Source organism: Sphaeramia orbicularis, chromosome 3 (genome assembly GCF_902148855.1).
Source record: "Sphaeramia orbicularis chromosome 3, fSphaOr1.1, whole genome shotgun sequence".
Taxonomy (NCBI): Eukaryota; Metazoa; Chordata; class Actinopteri; order Kurtiformes; family Apogonidae; genus Sphaeramia; species Sphaeramia orbicularis.
Genome location: NC_043959.1, coordinates 7,631,472 through 7,653,691, shown reverse-complemented (window position 1 = coordinate 7,653,691; position 22,220 = coordinate 7,631,472). Strand labels below are relative to the sequence as shown.

Sequence of the window (22,220 nt, the reverse complement as noted above, 5' to 3'; positions counted from 1 at the left end):
GTATTAAAGATGCTGCTTTATTTATATGGTGATTTGTAACTAGAAGTGGAAAGAATGTGCTCCAGTAAGGTTTAACCTGTAGTTCAGTGATAAGAAATCATTTCAATCTGGTATTGAAGCTTAACAACAATTTTTTTTTTGTTTTTTTTATGTTAAGTTGTCAAGGTACACTTAACCCATAAAGATCTACCAAAACCATCCACTGATGTAGACTGTTTAATCCCTGTTGATCCATTAATTCTATCAATACATGTAAATAATTGATGTAAAATTCAGTTTGTCATCTTTTAATGGTCATCAGATATGACCCATTTGGACGTTCTGAGGCTTCGTAGTAACCATGGAAACACAGCCATCTTCTACAACATCGATTCACCAGTAAAACCATGGAATTTGATAAATGACAGTGAATAAAGCCAGTTGGTTTATGTTCAGTTAATGATATATTTTACTGAAAAAGTCACTTTTTCTTTAGTTTTCTCTGTTTCTGATATAATAACCCCCAACTTTAACCTAGGTTGTTATGAACATCTACATGATCAGTAAATGAAATACAAAAAAATACATGATTTTCACTAACAAAATACAAAATACAGAGGATAATATTACAATAAATGGTGATCAAGGTCAAATAGAGAGAAAAATTCATTGGGAAACTATCATACAAGTGGCACTGGGTCTTTATGGGTTAAAAGTGAATCTGAAAATGTCATTAAAGGATACACTATGTTTAGGAACTTGAGTTTATATCTACTCCTTTAGGTGTTTAAACAACAAAAGGTTGGATCATGGAAAGATCGTGGCTTGATCAAATATTACTATATACACTGAAAGTCACTTTTGGCACATTTCTGTATTAAGCCATAAAGACCCAAACAGCCACTGGTGACCAAAACCATCTACTGATCTAAACTGTTTAATGGCTGTTGATCCACTAATCCTATCAATACATGTAAATAATTGGTGTAAAAACAGTTTGTCATCTTTTCATGGTCATCAGACATGACCCATTTGGACGTTCAGAGGCTTCGTAGTTACCATGGAAACACAGTCATCTTCTACAACATTGACTCACCAGTAAAACTCATGGAGCTGGATCAATGACAGTGAATAGACACTTGGTTTATGTTCGTTAATGATATATTTAATTAAAAAATTCACTTTTTCTGTAGTTTTCTATGTTTTTCATATAATAACCCTCAACTTTAATCTGGGCTTTTATGAATATCATTCATTCATTCATTCATTCATTCATTTCATTCATTTGTTTTGAGCAGAAGAAAAAATTAAATATTTTTTTGTGTACAAGGAACTAATGGCAGAGCAAATACATTAATAAATAAAGGTGATCAAGAAAAAATAGCAATTGCCATGTACATTAGTAATAACAAAATAAATTCAATATGTATTGCTCAAAAAGGAGTGGGAAGATCTTCATGATCAGTGAATTCAGCATACAAAAACACTTGAAAGATGCAGAATACATAAAATAATATTAGAATCAATGGTGAAAAATCAGTTATGAAAGGTTAAATAGAGAGAAAAATTAATTTGGGAATTGCCACAAAAGTAACACTGCGTCTGTATGGGGTAATGACAGATTTGCTGGAAAAACTCACTTTTTCCTCAGTTTTCTCTGTTTCTGATACAATGACCCTCAACTTTACTCTGAGCTTGTCATGGTCTGTGCCGGTGGGACCGCCGGCTCCTCCCTCTCCACACCATCACCACATCACTCATGATATGACTCACCTGCGGAGTGTCGTGCAGCTGCAGCACATCACCAGGGAGTCTATCTGAGGCTTGGCGCTGCAGCTGCATGACGCTGCTCCATCTCATCATCTTCATCTGATCCATAACCTGGACATTTACCCTCTCTGACTCAGGTTTTGTGTGTGTTTCCATGTTTTTGTTGTTATTTATGTTAATAAATTTGTCCATCTCCCCTCAGCACTGAGCATTTGAGTCCTCTGTTTTCCACCACCGTAACAGAGCTTTTTTGAACATCTACATGCTTAGTGAATTAAGTGCAGGAAAAAAACAGATTTTCACTGAAAAAACACAAAATACAGAAGATAATATTACAATAAATGGTGATAAATCACTGAAGGAAGGTTGAATATAGAGAAAAATTAATTTGGGAACTGCCACAAAAGTAACACTGGGCCCTTATGGGTTACTAAGAAACTAAGAAATACTAATATGTTGTCTAATCATAGGAGGGAGTGGAATTTAGGGATGCAAAACTCTAGACCAATACTGATACCAATATTTAAAATGACATCTTGGCATCTTGGTTGAGAGTGATGCTCATGTTGAGTTTTTTTTGTTTTTTTTATTAACTTTTGTTATTTATCTCCCCTTAACCGTTTAACTACCAGACTAAGTGGAACCTGATAAGGAACCTGATGAGTAACTCAACCATATGGTTGAGCTGGCAGTTAAAGGGTTAACAAGGAAATCATCATTATACATATAAAAAAATAGATACTCTTGTAAGACATTCAGCCCTTCATAACATTATCACCAAATGAATAGATTTATGAAAAAAAACGTTAACCCTCAAAAACCTGAACATCTGACACTCACCAAAAACTAATTATCTAGAATGTTGAATACCCTTTGAAATAATAATCCTATCAATACATGTAAGTAATTCATATAAAATGTAATTTCTCAGCCTTTCATCATCATCAGATGTGACCCATTTGGATATTCATTGGCTTCGTAGTGAACATCTTCTGCAACATGGATTCACCAGTAAAACCCATGGAGTTTGATTAATGACTGGTTGCAGACACTCGTTTTTATATTCAGTTGTTGATATATTTTGGTGAAAAAGTAACTTTTTCTTCAGTTTTCTCTGCTACCTTTGAGTTCACTCTGAACTTCTATGAACATCTATATGATCAGTAAATTAAGTACAGGAAAACACTTGATTTTGACTAAAAAATGCAAAATGCAAAGGATTATACTAAAGTAAATGGTGATGAATCATTGAAGAAAAGTTAAGCGTATTCAGTTGAAATAGTTGCGGGTCTTTTAGGTTAATATAACATAACAGAAAAATATCTGCCATTGCTGTCTGTGTATGAATCTGGTGTCTGAATGATTCATAGGTGCATTTCTATTGCAAATCTTGCTAATTAATACTATTAAACTCAAATATATGAATGCATCTGCGAATATAGGTCTGTCACAGGTATATTTGTGGTGCTGTATATTTTCCAATACTGGCCAATATACTGTGTATCAATGAACTGAACTGGACAATGAACTGGACATATTGGAATTTTTTACTCCCTCTTACACCAACCAAAAAAACACCTGATTACTATTGGTTACTTTAGGTCAGTGTTTTTCAACCTTGGGGTCGGGACCCCACATGGGGTCGCCTGGAATTTCTAGTAATTGATAAAAATAAAACCTTACTAATAAAAAAATGTAGGGTGAGTTAAGAGAGACAATCACAATACATAATAGACATGACAAACTGTGAAGCTGAAACTGAAGCACTGTGGTTCTGTTCATCTGTCAAAAGTCCATTGCGGTCAGTTTCAGATGTTGCAGCTCTTTCATAATTCATAGTTTGAGTTCTCGTTTGTTCAGTATTAATTGTCAGCCTTGTAAATCCAAGCTGGACTGACTGTACATATCCTGACCAAGGAAAATACAATTCTCTCTTTGTGCAGTAATCTACACCTGGCTTTACTGCTTCTGTTCATAATAATATAATTACGTAGACTAAATGTCAACTAAAATTAACGTTTATTTGCAACGCAGTATAGCAAACTATTACATGATCAAAAACAAATTAATTTTAGCAAAAAAAAAAAAAAAAATCCATTTTGAATGTCTGGGGTCACCAGAAATTTGTGATGTTAAAATGGGGTCACGAGCCAGAAAAGGTTGGAACCACTGATATACATCTAGATGACACTAATGTGGATCTTTTTCTAATTTTCCCCATCTTTTAAAAAATTGTAATCTACATGACCTGTGATTTTACTATTATGATTATAATTATGATTATTTAAAAAATCTGTGTACAACTGAGAACATACAAACAAACATACCACTGTCTGTCCACAGACAGTGTAGATCCAATTGTTTGCTCTTGTTGATTCAAATACATGTTCATTACACATAAGCAGCAGTGGATTGTGTAAACTGGTGAGCGACATTATAATTTCCTCTCCTTTCCTTTACACATGGAGACACACAAATCTGAGTTTTCATAGTATACCCTCACTGTCAAAGGCACTGTCAAAAAAACTCAGTTCTCTGACCTAAAGTACTTTATGCATGTGGACAACAGAACCAGACCAAAAGGACCAACATTGTGCATATAACTTACGTTGGGCTTTTAGGACAAATTGATAAAGGTCACTTGAGATGGTTTTTATATTTTTAAAAAAGAGATAATGCATATAATCAGAATTGGATGATCTATTTCCAACGAAGTTCTAACAAACAAACATTTAACGTTCATGGCTCAGGTGCTGTCCTGGATTTAAGTGTCAAAATATTATAATAATAGGTAGAACTAGAAAGGCACTCGGAGAGCGCAGACCTCCGCCAAGGCAGATCAGTGTGCCCCCCCCCCCCCCCCCCCACACACACACACACACACACACACACACCCGATCACCACCAAAATTTAATTTTTTAATTTTTTAATTTTCATCCAAATCCGTCCATAACTTTTTGAGTTATCTTGCACACAGACAGACAGACAGACAGACAGACAGACAGACAGACAGACAGACCAATGCCAGCAAAAACATAACCTCCTTGGCAGAGGTAATGAACAGAGGAGGTGATCATCCATCCATCTCATCCTTCATATATTATGTAGGTTATACCACCACCTTCTGAAGACACTATGCAGACTGGTTTATTCACTTCAACCCATTTGATATTGACATATGACTCATTCACATTTTCATTCTTTTGTAATATTTCAAGCTTCCAGTTTGCTTGAAAATTACACAGAGGCATGATTAATGTTAACATTCATGCTTTTAACATGGAGAATTGGAAAAGGATAAGGAGGCAGGAGCACATGATCACAAGGTCAGTAAGTGACTGCATTGTCCACATAGAATTAAAATGAGTGAGCGTAGGGTTTTTGAAAATGAAAGAAAAGATAAACAGGGATTAAAGTCCAATTCCGCTGCTGTTTGGTTGTTGAAAGTTGCAAATGAGCTGTGTCTCACAATGAGAAGGGAACTGTGCGCATCCATCCCAGCCCCTGCACAGTGTGTTCCTATAGCTCTCATATCTAACTGTACAGTCATACTCCAGCACCACATGATTTGAATATATTTACATAAACTTTCCCAGGCATTTCCCCCTTCACGTTGTCATCACGGCTGACTATTCTCAAGTGTGCAGTAATATGTACTCACCGCTGGAGCAGTCTAATCCTCCCCAGCCGGGTTCACACTGGCAGGTGTCAGGAGAGACGCAGCGTCCATGGGCACACTCTTCAGTACACAAAGCTGAGCACAAAGAACAGGACACTGAGATTAACATCAACCTGAGCGCCTACAACCAGCTAAAAAAACGGATCTGTCATTTTTTTGTACGTCTGTTTCCTCCAGTTGATAAAGAAATGCAACCCTATCAATCTCAGCTTACTTTGAAACCATTATTCAATGCTGGTACCTAAATCAAGGTTGCTGATCTAAAAGAACACTTCAACACAATTCCGCAAGATAAAAAGTGATAGATTCTTCTCATCTTGCAAGAAAATCTCAAGAGTCAAGAGGGACCATGGCTATTTATTACAATGTCTTATTGAAAGCTTGAAAGTGATTAAAGAGCAACTACTTAAGTGTTCAAAAGATGAGTTTTTGGTTTTTTGTTTTTTTTTTAGAGTAAAACATTTTTTTCCCAAATGTGATGCTGTGAGCCTGATTTGTAAAGCTGTTGTGTATAGTAGGAGTCTGTGAGTGGTATGGATGTCTCATCACATATCAAAAGTACATTTAGGAAAGTAAGTGTTCCATCGCAGTCTCAATACAGTAAATTAAAGTCTCTCATGTGTGAAAATCTGTGTTTACTGAAAAAAAAACCAGACTGAAACTGAAGGGAAACATCAAAACCATGGAACTAATTAGTAGCTCTGTCTTCTGTCAAACAGTTTCCATCCATACCAGTGCACACTTATCTAATATATACAGTGAAGACTTTCACTGAATTTAGTAAAGGGAAGTCTGGGTATTCTTTGGTGGTATGGTTCCAGTGAATCATTTCCAGTGAAAAAGCGAGAAATATGTACTTATCATGTCAAAGGGAAGCTGGCCTTTGACCTTTTCTATATGAAACATCTGAGATACAGCTCCCATCCCCCTCTCAACATCAAGGTAAACCTCATGTGCATACCACCTATTGACCCAATGGACAGTTTAATATCATGTCTTGTGTTTCATGATTCCATAGTGGTACATCCACTGTTGGTGCTTATATTTGTAGTGATAGTACATCCGCTAATACTTGTATTTGTGGTAATGGTATTAACTGTCATGGACATTTGTTCTGGCTGTTGGTGGTTGTGCCCGCACCAGCTGATCTGCTTTTTGATAGTTCTAGTTCACTTATCTGTGCAACAGCTGCATCCATGTGTCTCCCTCTACTTTCCCACCTTCTCCCCCTCTTCCCCAGTCTCTCTCTATCTCTTTTTCTCTTCCTTTACTCTCTCTCTTTTATCCCAACTGGTCAAGGCAGATGTCCATCCTCCAGGAGTCTGGGTCTGTTCGAGGTTTCTCCTGTTAAAAGGAAGTTTTTCCTCACCACTGTCACCACTCACAAGTGTTTGCTCCTAGAGGATTCTGTTGGGTTTCTGTAAATTGGCTTGAGAGTCTGGTTATGTAAAGTGTCATGAGAGGGCTTTTGTTATGATTTAGCGCTATATAAATAAATTTGATTTTGATTTGAATTGATCACATCAGCATTTTATACTGTGAAAAACAGGCGTAAATTAGCTTTAAAGGAGTGATACTTTGCTATTTTAAATGGAATTCTGCATTTTAAAACATTTCTCTGTGGTCTACATAAACTGTACATGCTATGCTTGGGTCTGAATTCTTTATTAATTCAACTTCACAGGTCCATCTTCAACCCCATTTCTGAGTAACACCAGAAAGGTCGTTTTAGCGTTGGCCCTTTAAATGCACATGAGCCACTTCACACACCACCCCCTCTAAGTTGTTGGCTGTGCTGCTCTGTCCCATTCAACCAACAACTGAACATTTTAGGTAATTGGCTCAAAGTTTATTTTCAGTATGAACTACGACCACTGCTGCTGACGAACAATTATGCCATATTCAGAAATCTAGACCTTATATGTGTAAATGTAGTGGCATAAAATAAATAAATAAGTAACACATAAATAACACAAAGATGCTTAACAAATGCTTTCAAAGACTTTAAAAGTGAATACTGGTTCCAAATATTAGGTAAATAAAATCAAAATTGTAGTAAATTCAAACTATACTCAAATATTTGACATAAAAGCATATCTTTACATAGGCGTTTTCTATGGTTTTCTCAGAGTGTTTCAAGTCTGCACTTTCAAATGCAATTATCCCCAGTGGTCTGACCAACTTCCAACGCTACGACTTGTTGAAAATGTCATGTGATTGAGTCACGGGGCCGTGACCGTGGACCCCTAAGGGTTAAAAAAAAAAAAGCACAAAAAATAATTCTTCTGGTATAACTATGCCATACAATATGTGAATGCACCATGGCCTGTTTCATGAAAATGTTTAAGGTCGGACAGATGAGATATCCACTAATCTATCAAGAGTACAAATAGTACCCAGCTGTTAATATTTATGTATTCTCATGCATAAAAAAGTCAACTTGCTATGCTAAGATGCTCTGTCAGTGCACTGATAGGATGTGATGCATATTATCAGAGTCGTACAGCTAACAGATAAGGAGGCACTGACATCCTCGTTTTCACCTTAAGCTTTTCCAGCTGCTGTAATATTTCATTGTGACACGACCTTACAGTTGAGAGCTGTCACACACTATCTGAAGGTTCAGAATAAACGACTCTATCTCAGCATAATAAATTACATCGTGTTTTCACAAAGCTGCCCCGTCTCTCTTTGTCGTCATCATGTGCAGCGATTAGCTCAGAGGTCAGAGGTCAAGAGGTGGCCATGACACTGAGAGACAAAGAGGAAAAGTGCAATAAAAGGCATTCACACAAGCACATCCACTGTACAGTACATATAATATTCATATTTAACCCATAAAGACCCAAACATCCACCATCGAACAAAACCATCTGTTGATCTAAACTCTTTAATACCTGTTGATCCACTTATCTTATCAATACATGTAAATAATTGATGTAAAATACAGTTTGTCATCTTTTCACGGTTATCAGATATGATCCATTTGGACGTTCAGAGGCTCCGTAGTGAACATGGAAACACCGTCATCGTCTACAACATTGATTCATCAGTAAAGCCCATGGAGTTAGATCAATGACTGTGGGTGGACACACTTTGTTTATGTTCAGTTAATGATATATTTTACTGAAAAAAACACTTTTTCTTCAGTTTTCTCTGCTTGTGACATGATAACCCCCAATTTTAATCTGAGCTTTTATGAACTTCTACATGATCAGTAAATGAAATATAGGAAAATACATGATTTTCACAAAAAAATCAAAATACAGAGGGCAAAATTACAATAAATGGAGATAAATTCCTTAAGAATGGTCAAATAGAGAGAAAAATTTATTGGAAAACTACCATAAAAGTAGCAGTGGGTCTTTCTGAGTTAAAAGTGAATCTGAGAATGTCACAAGTATTGACTTCAAAGAATTGCATAAAATGTTAAGTCCAATAGAGCATTAAATGATTTTAGGAATATAAATTTGCCTTTTTCATTTCTATTGCCATTACATCAGACAAGGCCTTCTCTTTATGAGAAACTGCACCTACTTCTGAAGGCTTTAAACCCAACAATGTAGTCCATTGTATTGACTAGTGTGTGGTTGTACAACATTTACACAGCACTTACAAATCACTGAGTGCACAGGAGTAGTTATTCTACAAAGGTATTCATCTAATATATTGGAAAAAAGTTGCTTACAACTGCATTTGGAGAAATACATTCATTTATAAATGTTTCTCTTATGATGAGTGTGGGGAAAAGTCTTTCTTAGGGGAAAATATTCAAGCCATGTCATCATGTGATGTTTGTGAAGTTGTGGTGGAAACACAAAGATCAAGGGACTTTTCCAAACCATTCAACCCACAAATACAGGTACTGTATGTTTGTGCCACACTCAGATACATAGATAGAGATACATAGATAGAATTTGTCATTGAAGAATACGCCGTGCTGTTAGCTGTAGGTGGGAGGTAGTTGGCGCAGATGGTAAATAAAATCCAGAATTGGTCACTAGGAACTTGAGTTCATATCCAGACTCCTGTAGGTGTTGAGGTTTAAATAACAAAAGGTTGGATTATGGAAAGATCATGGCTTGCTTTAAAGGTGCGGGAGACTTTCGTGAGCAATTTTTCATCAAATCTGTCAAACCTCAGTAATATCCTCAGTATCACGAATCTGTAAGTCTTTCTGTCATTACTCACCTGAATCTCTTGCATCACAGTGAACAATTTCTTAGTGCCGTCCACCATAAACAAACCATGTGTTTACAAACAGAGCTGGGAGGTAACTCGGGCATCTTCGGAATTTTGTTGTGTCGTGCATTGTGGGAAACAAAGGCTTGCGCCACCGCCTGACAGCAGGAGCTGGAACAGACACAACGCGGAAACAGCAAGAGCTCCCTTCCCTCTATGCATATTCCTCCAGCCGTTTCCGCGTTTCAGCCATTTCCATGTCATGTTTGTTTCATCCATATAATACCATATGGTTGCGCTGCCGCTGTCAGGCAGCTGCATGAACCTCCCTTTCCCACAATGCACATCGCAACAAAATTCCGAAGATGCCCGAGTTACCTCCCAGTTCTGTTTGTAAAGACATGGTTTGTTTATGGTTGATGGCACTAAGAAATTGTTCACTGTAATGCAAGAGATTCAGGTGAGTAATCACAGAAAGACTTACAGATTCATGATACTGAGGATATGACTGAGGTTTTACTGACTTGATGAAAAATTGGTCATGAAAGTCTTTAAATTAAACCTTTAAATTAGACTAAATAAACTGTAAGTCACTTTTGGCTCATTTCTGTTTTAAACAAACCCCAGTATCAAATGAACGCCCAAAACATTAAACATATAGAAATGTCAAATGACATGTGTCAGTATTTATATATGTTTGTGTGTTCCAGCCTGTGGGTTGTGCTGGCTCATCTCCCCCTCTTTGTGTGTGTTAATAATGTGTACTTTTACTGTAAAAGGCCAGGAATGCCCTTCCAGACTTCCTCCTTCCTGATGCCAATGTGGAGCTCTCTGATTGGATGATACTGACAATTATGTGAGCCCCGCCCACCAGCTGATCATATTTAACTAGCTCCAGCTGCAGTGAGTGTTCTGCTCAGTTCACCTTGAATGCCTTTCATGTGTGGCTGTGTTGCATTTTGTTCCTTTGTGAACTCTCTGCTCTGTGAGTTGTTAACATTAGTGTTGTAAGTATTTCACTTGTTTTAATTTAGTAGCTTTGACCTGTTTCATCACCTGAGTATATCCACCAGCTGCTGTGAGTTTTAGTTAATTAGCACCTTTTGTTTGTGGTCTTGGTGAAACCACCCTTTTGTTAACCCATTGTCTTTTTTTATTACTTCTTTTGCCGACTGTTAGCCAGTGTGAGCTAGTGCTTTTTCTCTGTCTGTCCTTTGGCTCTCTTGTTTAAACTCTAAAACATTGTTAATTGTAACATTGACTGGAGTGGCCTTGAGTAGAAGTAGCCTTTTTGTTTTAAGTGTCTTGCTTAGTTTAGTTAGCCATCAGGTACTGCCCCCCCCCCCCCCCCCCCCCCCCCCCCAGTTCTGTATTGATTTGTAATTACTCTTACCAAGAACTGCGATAAAATTGTACTGTACACAAGCCACTGTTTTTCCACCTTTTTTTTTTTTTTTTTGTTTTGTTACTTCCTTTACTTGTTCTTCGCCTAGCAGAGCTGGATTGTAAACACTGTCTTTAACCCATAAAGGCCCAGTGCTACTTTTGTATCAGTTCCCAAATGAATTTTCTCTATATCTAATCCTAAGGGATTTACCACCATTTCTTACAATATTATCTTCTGTAGTTTATATTTTATCAGTATAAGTCAGGCATTTTCCTATGTTTAATTTACTGATCATGAAGATGTTCATAAAAGCTCAGATTCAAGTTCAGGACATTATATCAAATACAGAGGAAACTGCAGAAAAAGTGACTCTTTCAGTAAAATCTATTAACTGAACATGAAACAAGCATTTCCATTCACTGTCATTGATCCAACTCCATGAGTTTTACTAGTGACTCAATGTTGTACAAGATGACAGTGTTTCCACATTCATTACAGAGCCTCTGAACATACAAATGGGTCATATCTGATGACTATGAAAAGATGACAAACTGTATTTTACACCAATAATTTACATGTATTGATGGGATTAATGGATCAACAAGTATTAAACAGTTTAGATCAGTAGATGGTTTTGGTTGGTGATGGATGTTTGGGTCTTTATCAGTTAATGTCAGAGTGAGACAGATTTAGTGTGGTTGGATCAGAAAAGTGTCAGCCACAGATACTGGTTGGTATAAGTATATTGTCTCTTGGCCAAGTTACACTGAGAATATACACATTTAACTTTGTCTACTTTGACCCATAAATCATCTTGTACGACAGAAATACCATGTAGTCTCAACCTGGCATAAGATGTTTATGCAAAAACTGTTCCTTCTGTAGATAATGTTATCTTTTAACAATAAAAGTAGTAGAGATGACGAAACCAGTGGCACTTTATTATTATACTGAATTTGTATGTTGTGAATGGAAGTAATTCTCTTTAGTATTGCAACATTTTTGTAGTAAAGTCTCACAGACAATATTCCAGATGGGAATATAATACATGATTTTTTGAAAAATAAACATTTATCAACACTGGAACTCCTGTGGGTTCTGCTAGATTAAAGGCAAACACACTAATGCCAGGTTCAGACTAATCAATATTTTTGTGTGTTATGACAGTCACTGTGAGAAATTAACTGATTCCAGGGTTATAAATGCTGGACTCCAGTGATGTGCTGTCAACATGTTGTCAGGAACAAGGTGCTGGCTACTGAATTATGGGAACAAGATAGTTTAAAAAAAATAGAGAAAGAAATGTTTTGTGTTGCATGAAGAGACAAGAAAAAAATGTCTGCCGTGTTCACATGTTTATGTTTATGTTTATGCATTTGGCAGACGCTTTTTTCCAAAGCAACTACATGTGCATGGCAGTGTGTTCTGGGCTCCTATTGGTTGGTGTGATGTGTAGACTTCAAAAGGGAATGTATGTTTCTGCGAATCACAGACATTTAACCTTAACACTTTATCTGGCAAGTGACTATTTTTGGTCATTTCTACATGCATTAGTGACAGCAACAGTTACAGTGATGACAGTGAGGCACCAATCTCAGGTTAAATGTGGTCTGCTGCAGGGGTCACCAACCCTGGTCATTGAGATCTACTATCCTGTACCTGCACGCTTTAGATGTATCCCTCTTCCAACACACCTGATTCAAATGATAAGCCTATCATCAAGCTCTGCAGAAGGCTGATAATGACTGTTAGGTGTGCTGGATGAAGGAAACATCTAAAACATGCAGAATAGAAGATTTCGAGGACCAAGGTTGGTGACCCCTGGTCTACAGGGTCTTTAAGGTCCACTTCTGCATGAACAGTGAGTGTACCTGCTTTGGTAGGTACCATGAAGTAATGGTACTAATGTATATTCAAAGGGATAATGTGGATGTGGACAGGGGTCTGGATCAGCACTTATGTTGGTCTAATGTTCTAAAATACATGTTCTGTTCACCTTATATGTGTTTTTCTTGTATTTTTTTATATTTACTTCTTGATTTGTTTGTTTGTTTGTTTTTTTGGGGGGGGTGCCACTTATGGGTAAGGAACCAAATATGGTAACTTTACTGACCTTGATTTTCTACATGACAATTTTTTTTTTTTTTCCACAAAAGTAAAAGTCTTGTTAAATCCTCCAATAATAGTGATGTCTCCTATCATCTATTCACAGACAACATCCAGATATACTGCTCCTTTAACTCCTCTGAGCCCCACAAACTAAGTTCCTTAATCAAGACCCTCATCATTGCCCCGGACAGTGCAATCCCAGGGATCAAACATCACCTTGGAGACCTGAGTTCCTCGGTAAAGACCAAACTGAGGAATCTGGGTGTCATCTTTGACCAGGACATGTATTTAGAATTCTACTCAAAACACCTAGTTAAAAACTGTTTCTTCCAACTACGCAACATCTCCAAACTCAGATCTATGGTGTCCATCAATGAGCTCGAGATGATCGTTCACGCTTTTGTGTCTTCTCGCTTAGACTACTGCAACAGCCTGTTTACATGCTTAAACAAGAAGGAGCTGGCCCGTCTACAGTTTGTCCAGAACTCTGCTGCCAGGCTTCTGACCCGCACAAACAGGAGAACCCACATCACTCCCATTCTTAAATCTCTCCACTGGCTCCCTGTTCTATATCATCTTCATTTCAAAATTCTTGTGCTAACTTTCCGGGCCCTACATGGCCAGGCCCCTGCATACATTGCTTCCCTGATCCAGCCCTACAGCTCAACTCGTAACTTGAGGTCTTCAGGACAGCACCTGCTGATGGTTCCACGCACCTGTTTTAGCACACGCGGTGACAGGTCTTTTAAACCTGTGGCACCACGTCTATGGAATGACCTGCCTCTTCACCTACGGTCCATGGACTCTGTAGAGAGCTTTAAGAAACACCTCAAAACCCTCCTGTTCAAAAAGGCTTTTTAGTCTCCCACCTGACCCAGGGCCACCACAGACTGACTACACTCTATGTATTCATCATAAAGTACTCCATGTGCCCCACCCCGCCCCCCGCCCCCCGCCCCCCCAGTCTCTCTATATCTCTATCGAATGTAGGACGTTTCGGCCTAGGCCTGATCTGGTGCGGTGTCCCTCAAATGAGCCATGCCATCAGCAACCTCCCCAACAGGCAGAAAGGCAAGGGCATCTAGCTGACCACAGAACAAACGAAAGTCATTATCTGCCTCATACAGATTGGAAAGACCCAAAGACTGAATCTTCCGCCAGATTGACTGTGTTAGGTGATAGAAACAATACTGGATTGTAACTTGCTCACCAAAGACATGATGAAGAGCAAGCTCAACACCACGCTCAAAGTCCACAATCACTATAGAGGGGTCACAACCAGCTGCTGCCAAGACACGAAGCATTTCTTCATACGTGGTCTGTGTCTTCCGTTGAAGCAGAGCATACGCGAAGGGTAGAAACACACCGTTGACCTCTCCTTGGATAACGTACAGCTGATAGAAGAGACGAGGGGCAGCAGCAAATGTCCCATCCATACACCAGGTATCAGATGCAGCCAAATGCTGAAGGTGTTCTTCAGTGGCGAAGACGATGATCCGTTCATGTGATCAAGTATACATTTTTAATATGTGACGTGAATAATAAAATTATATGCAAATAAACATAAATTTATGGTGTTTGTTTTTGAAAATATGATTTGTCCGAAAAGTCCTACTCTGCAAAAAGTGCAGTCCGAAACATCCTAGTCCGGAACATCCTAGGCCGAAATGTCCTAGGCCGAAACGTCCAAGTCCGAAACATCCGTCCACCATCTCTATCGCTCTCTCTTTTCTCCTCCTTTACTCTCTCTCTTTAACCCCAACTGGTCAAGGCAGACAGCCATCCTTCAGGAGTCTGGGTCTGCTCGAGGTTTCTGCTGTTAAAGGGAAGTTTTTCCTCGCCACTGTCACCAGTCACAATTGTTTGCTCCTGAAGGACTCTGTTGGGTCTCTGTAAACTTGATTTGATTTTGATTTGAATTGATTTGATTTGAATTGATAAAGCACTTTGTGACTCTGTCTGTGAAAAGTGCTCTATAAATAAAATTTACTTACTTACTTACTTACTTACTTAACACACTTAGGCTGAAATTTTGAATTTCAGAGTATTTCTATTAGTGCCCTATAAAGGATTAAAGTTATTTGATTTTTTTTGGCCTTTCCATAGTAAGTAGGAAGTGGTTGAGGTGAGTGGTGGACTTTGCCACCATGGACTTCAGTTTACATATAGTCACAGAAAAAATGATTAGACCACCCCTTGTTTTCTTCAATTTCTTGTTCATTGTAATGCCTGGTACAACTAAAGGTACATTTGCTTGGACAAATATAATGAGAACAACAAAAATAGCTCATAGTAGTTTAATTTCAGAGCTGATATCTACCCATTTTCCATGTTTTCTTGATAAAAACTAAAATCACTTTAGTTCTTACATCAATATCTATGGCATTGTACTGACAAAAACAGTGCTTTTAGGCATTCCATGTTTTCTTTTCTGTCTGTTTTAGTCACATGATACACACAGAGGTTAGTACTTGATTGCATAACCACTGTTTTTGATGACTTTTGATGGTCTAATAATTTTTTCCCGCAGCTGTATTTCTCAGTTTCTTTCCCGTGAAGTATGGTGGTTACAGTTTTGCTAAAACAACAAATCTACGTCTTATGATTTTGCATAGTTTTGTATATATTCTATACATTGTTTTTGATGACTTTTGATGGTCTAATATGTTTTTTCCACAACTGTATAATGGGAACTCATAGGTTTAGTCAATAGAAAGTCAGTCAAGGTTAGGAAAAGCCTGTGTTGTTGCTAACTCCATTAAACAAACTACCTTATATTAGAAATGTTGCACAATTGTGCTGCTGTAGAGGAACCGAATGATAAAGACATTTCATGGAAAAACTAATTCAATATAGATATCACAGTAAAGTCTGTTATAGTGGATGCAGGGAATGAGACAGTTGTGAGTTTAGAAAGTCAATTTGCCCACGACAACAAAAATCTAGTCTGAGACAAAATTCACCTGCACAACAGCACAAACGGACAGCCTTTAATACTGAATGTTTAAACATGGATGTAGTCTCTGACGGACAGCTGAAGTGCCATCCTTGTTTAAAACAAGGTTATAATAGTTTTGGATTTTTCATTATAGTTTAGTTTTATTTAGTTTTGACTTTTTTTTTTCCTGTAATTCAGTTAGTTTTAATTCGTTTTTAGAGCAGGTTTGCTAGTTTTTTATTAGTTTTTGTTATTTTCTAAATGCTTAGTTTTAGTTTAGTTTTAGTTTTTTTATATATTTGTCTTCTTCGCCGTCGAATTCAAATAAATTCCAGACAGGACTCTGCTGCTTCCCCCAACTTTAGTCTCCATGTTTCCAGGTAGAGTGGGGACAAGAAGACGACTCTAAACGACAAGTGACGAGAAGTGACGGACTGTGAAGTGCCGTATGGTGCCAGCAGCTAAAATTGCTTGTGGGAAATAAATCGATTTCATATCAATCCGACATAGACAAAGAAGAAAACTAAGGGAATTTTATCCATAATTTGTATATGTTTTAGTTAGTTTTGTAAACACACAGTATAGTTTCAGTTAGTTATTGTTTTTTTCTTTTAATTATAGTTTTTATTTATGGTGCAACAAAAATGTTTTTACAATTCTAGTTTTTGTCATTTTGTTAGTTTTTGTTAACAATAATAACCTTGGTTTAAAACACAATAATGCTCAAATTAAATAGCTGCATAAGTATCCATGGTTTGAAGAATCATAAAACTTTTACTGAGTTACAGATGTCACTTATCATGTCTCATAACAAAAACAGGACCCATGTTTACAGAGGTAACATATTCAAGTTTTATTCAGATTACATTAAATGACATAGATTCACGTTATGTATTTACTTTCTAAAGCAGCCGCAAGTAATCCCAACTACCGTAATATTCTGCTAAAGTAACTGACTTTTGGTGTAAGTTAGCTGTTGTTAACATTACTGTATCATAAATCCATTCAGTGGCCATTATATTAAGCTACTGGACACACCTCATAGTAAACTTGATCTATATTGAAATATATCTTTAAATTATCTCTCTAGTGTGTTGCAAAATGACATGCCAGTATACCAGCTGTTCGGTGTAGCCAAATACTGCTGCATTACTGTAATTAAATTCATATGATAGTTAAGTTTCCATATAATTGTCAATTTTTTCAATGTTGCAAACAATAATAATCATGATCAAACTTTAATAACTCAGTGAATTTCCATCAAAGGGATAGAAGTGGATAAACTCAGCTTTGTGATATCATCTAAAGTGAGCGTGGCTGGAATAAACAGTAGAGGTAGAGCAGTTGTCACATCTGATGCCCACTGTCTGTCCTGACTTGACACTTATTTCTGCTGCATCCTGCCATAATAATAACACTGATATTGTGTAGTCTGAACCCAACAGAAGGTAATCCGAGAAGAGATCAATATCTCTGTAGATGATAGATTTCTTTGAAAGTTAGCCAGAATACTATTTGGTTATAAACAAAAGAAGAAGCTACTTTTGCATTAGAACAAAAATCCACACCACACCAAAGATAATTGTACATCTTCTTCTTACCCACCACCTTGCATTAACTGAGACGTCTTCATTATCTGTGCCACTTGTTAAAAGTGAAAGGCTGAACTTTATCTAACATCCCTCTCCAGCTCATTTTCTGAGGATCACTTGTGTATCACAGTATGAATAGTGCATCATACATCAGGTAGGGATTGTGCTGGGAGAAGACAAGCTGACAGCTTGGAGACTTTAGCTCCTCCATCACAGAGATATGAAGTGCTGCTGTTCAGACTCTCTGTTTGTGCAACTGATTCCTCTCACACAAAAACAGGCAGCTTGACTTGCATAAATATGTGCGGAGGAATAAATGAACATCACCTAAATAAAAAAGATGCCTGGTTTAATAAAAACCTCTTTCCCTCACAATCTGCATGATTGCACTTGCATGCACACATGAGGGAAAACCTCTTACGCACTCAACTAATTCGGCCTCACACTGTTTCACACACAAATTCAACAAAACTAGGTGTGTTTTAATGCCATGAGGCATTATCTAAAATCAGCACAAAAAGTGAAATGCTGAGTTTTGAAAGTTGCACTCAAGTATGTGTGCAAGGGGGAAAAATTAGGTGCAGTGTATGGAGGAATAAGAGCATCTGTGGTAAAGCTGGTTTTTATGGATCGTATGGTACCTTAGCCACAGAGGGGTCGTACCCTAAATTTATAGTGGCAGTGTGTTAACATTTTACAGCTTTTTTCGTGCATTAGGATAAAATCCTAGCAGCTACATACACTTGGCATCATACACTGACTGGAGATTTATATGAGTGGAGGGCAGAAAGCGGTGGGGCTGCTGCCTGTAATGCACAAAGCTTCAGTGGTTCCTCACAAACACACAGTGAGAGCAAGACCAAGGCCATGTACAGACTGCTAGCCCAACTCTCGTTTTTTTTTTGTTTTTTTTTGGCATTTCCAGATTTGATCCACATTGATTTTGGAAAAGTATGGACAGCAACAAACCCCCATCAAATCCATTTTGTGCAAATCCAACACACATCTGGAGGAGGTTGAAATAATCGGATTTCTACAGATGCTTCTTGCTGCAGACATTCGGCACATGGAACATGGATTTCAAAGCATCCTTGCGTCACTTGCAATGACGTCAAATCCAGAGTGCAATGGAATCCATAGAGCTACTAGAAGAGCGCTGCAGATAAGTGGAAAGAGTGTCAACTGAACTGATGGAAATTTAGGAGAGGCTTCTCTGAAACAAAGCTGAAGGAACACACAGCTGTCAAAGCACTGTGGCTGCATATTTACTGATGTGACGACTCACAACTGTGATCTGATGACTGGGAATTAACAGCACAAACAGTCTGTTTCACACTTCCTTATTTCCTACTATTAGGTGCTTTAGAAGATTATAGTTGGACTTAGTTTTTTTTTTTTTTTTTTCCACAGCTCAGGTAGTATATTATTGTATGAAATACTACATCTAAATCAAAGGTGTAGTCCAGGGTATTCGCCGGTATATGGAGTATACCTACTTATTTTTCAGTCAGCATTGGGTATACCCACTTCTAAATCCCCCTGATGCACGCCCTAATCTGCAGCCAAATTGCCCATTTTTTCCCCTAGGATGGTGAAGCCATGACCCGCCCTACTCTGCCTCTACTTGGCCGGTACTCTGTACCTTCAATGATTAGATTGGTTAAGTTTAGGCATGAGAACTGATGAGCCAATCAGAGGCAGAGTAGGGTGGGTCATACCGCGGAAAATATTGCTAACTAGCGCTGGCCACCTCTGGAACCTGACTGGACACCTCAGGTGCCAGTGCCACCCGAGTTGATTGACAGGTCACTGCACATCTCATTGAAAGATGCGCGATTACTGGAAATGCGAACAAGAAAGGAAGAATAAATGTCTTTCAAGTGAGTGACACATATCAAGAGAACCTACTTTCACGGAATACATACTTCTGAGATAGGTTTTAAGGTGGACTCCAAATGAGTCACTGTTTTAAACTACTGCCCATATGACTGCACATTTAAAGGAGCAGAGATGTTGTCACCATTAGTCAAACTGTGTGCATAGGCCAGTGGTTCTCAGTCTTTTTCTGTCGGGCCCCCCTTTGGAGCACGAAAAATCTCCAAGCCCCCCTCAACCCCAACAACATTGTACCTGTGGTGCAATTATTAGTTTTACTGAAAGAAACATCAATATCGTAAGAATACTTTTTGCTTTTCCTTGAATAATTTGTTGTGCAAATTAAAAATAACGTAGATTTTTGATTGAACAATACAAATGAACTCAACAAGACTGCTCCCTGAGACATTATTTTTCAAAATAAAAATAGGAAATGTGTAATTATCTTACAACTATGACAATAAGGTAGTTTTGTTTTTAGAACAACAAACACATTTTGGTAACAAAGATGAACATTTTAACAGTATCAGTGGCTGCAATGAGCCCGTTTACGTTGCACATCTGAGAACATCAACGTGCAAACTGTACAAACTGTGTAAAAACACAAACATTGCACATTTTTCTTTTTCAGTCCAATCCTTGTCCACTCTCCAAACCTAAACTCTTTGTCTAGTGACAGATCACCATGGCAGTAGATTTGTTTGTTGTATGTCCCTAAAATGAGTCCAGGGGGCTCCAACGCTAAAACATTAGTTCCACCTGCTACATGTTCTAACCTGAAGAAAAAAATAAACACCTAGGAATGATCCCATGCCCCCCCAGCAAGCCTTCATGCCCCCCTGGGGGGGCCCACCCCACTTTTTGAGAAACACTGGCGTAGGCTAACGTTATGAAAGACTAACATTATCCTATGTTTGCCTCATATTGAATACATTTACATTCATGCAGCTGCTTGTGTGACCAGTAAAACCTACAAACTGCTCCTGATTGAGTCATGATCATTTTATAATACTGAGCAAATCTTACTGACAAATTTTTGGGTAAACTAAATAGAGTAGTCTTATATGTCAAGGTTTCTAAAACAAGGCGTTTTTCTGGATGACTTAAAAAAAAAAAGGCACAAATTGAGAGCATACCCACTTCTCCATGGACCACTACACCACTGATCTAAATACCAAAGTTTTATACTATTATGATACTAATGAACTCGTTATAGTGGAACACTAAATAAATTCCCTAAAATGTGTAATACATCAGGGGAAAACTTGTAGTTTTAACTTTTAAATTACTATTATCATATGTTACTGGTGTTACAGTTGTGATGATGTTGTGAATGGTAACTTTAGAATTTCATCTTCACATAAATAACACCAAAATTCACTTCACTTACAAACATATGCTGTGATATATTTTGGTCCATTTAAGTAGGATTCCTAGTGCATGCAACACAGAGAATCTATACAGACATGATTATTGTTGTTATTATTATGCAGTTTTGGGTTATTGTTTGTAGTTAAGACATAAAATAGTTACTAAAACAGGCTACAGAACAGGATATTATGTAAAATCCAAAAATGTTTTAGTGTTAGGATGATACCTAGTTCATAGGATACCTGTTAATGGTGTAAAACCTCTTCTCAGACAACTAAAAGCACCTGGGAAAAAGCCTTTTATGTATTTTGCATTGTAGAGTCCTCCAACCTGAATAAGCGTCATTTGTCTCCACCCTCTGATACAGCTCATAGGAGCATATGATGAATCGCCTGTGAGAAATGTCACAAAATGCCACAGGTAACAGTAAAATGTACAAAACCATTGTTGCATTTAGGCTGTGATGAGGCTATGGTAAAGGTTTAGTTCAGTTTAGCATAAACACAACTTGGGGAGATCATGTTTTGGCTTAAAAATAAGTATCTGTGAGGCCTGTGGACCTTGTGAGCATGACGACAATAAGACATTTGTTATTATGGTTGAGAATCAGCCACGGTTACAAGAAAACAGCGGATGTGGAAACTCTTGTAAACAGAAAAATATTTGCCTTTTATTAAATTCTAGTTAAATGTGAGCATATGAATCAGTCAGTTCACTGTTCTGGCTCTTAAATAGAAAAAGCTTATTCTTATTAATCTTATTGTTTTAAAGTCACATTCAGAACTAATATAATAAAACACAATAAGTTAAAATAAGTATAAAGTTCACCTGATAAGACTATTGCATCAATTTTTAAAAATTGGCTGGTATTCTTGTGTTACCCAGTGTATTTTTGGAAAGACAGAGATAAAACGCCTTGTAAATACACTCTCGGATTTTAATAAGAGAGCCAAGACACATGCTCTTGTAATCCTGGAGGAGAGTTGATAAATCATTAAACGGGTGCCTAATCCTTTCATCCTGTGGATTGCAGCAGAAACAGCTACAAAGAGGATTACATCAGTGACGGGTACAACAAGATTAATAGATATCAAATTAAATAATCGCTACCTAATTCCAGCTATTGTCTCAGGCATGCTGAGGCAGTCTTCAGTGCCCTTGAATCTCTTCATCTGCTGCCGAAGACTCAGAATGGAGGTTTAAGCAGAAGCAGCACCACTAAAACCACTCCTTCTATAAACTGTCAACAGCGATGATAGAAACAGTCCAGAGAGAGAAGTTTTAACATTTATGACAGGTTTCCTGTTGCAGAGAATTATAATGACAATCATCATAAA

The 22,220-nt window shown here is 37.6% G+C and overlaps 1 protein-coding gene across 3 annotated transcripts in view; it reads right to left on the bottom strand.

The window, feature by feature from the left end:
* Positions 1–22,220, bottom strand: part of LOC115438200 (multiple epidermal growth factor-like domains protein 11) — a 323,683-nt gene that overhangs the window by 210,199 nt on the left and 91,264 nt on the right. For all 3 annotated transcript variants that reach the window (XM_030161642.1, XM_030161650.1, XM_030161657.1), the window contains exon 6: positions 5,412–5,504. In XM_030161642.1, the coding sequence (XP_030017502.1) occupies positions 5,412–5,504 (93 nt within the window). The remainder of the gene's footprint in view (positions 1–5,411; positions 5,505–22,220) is intronic.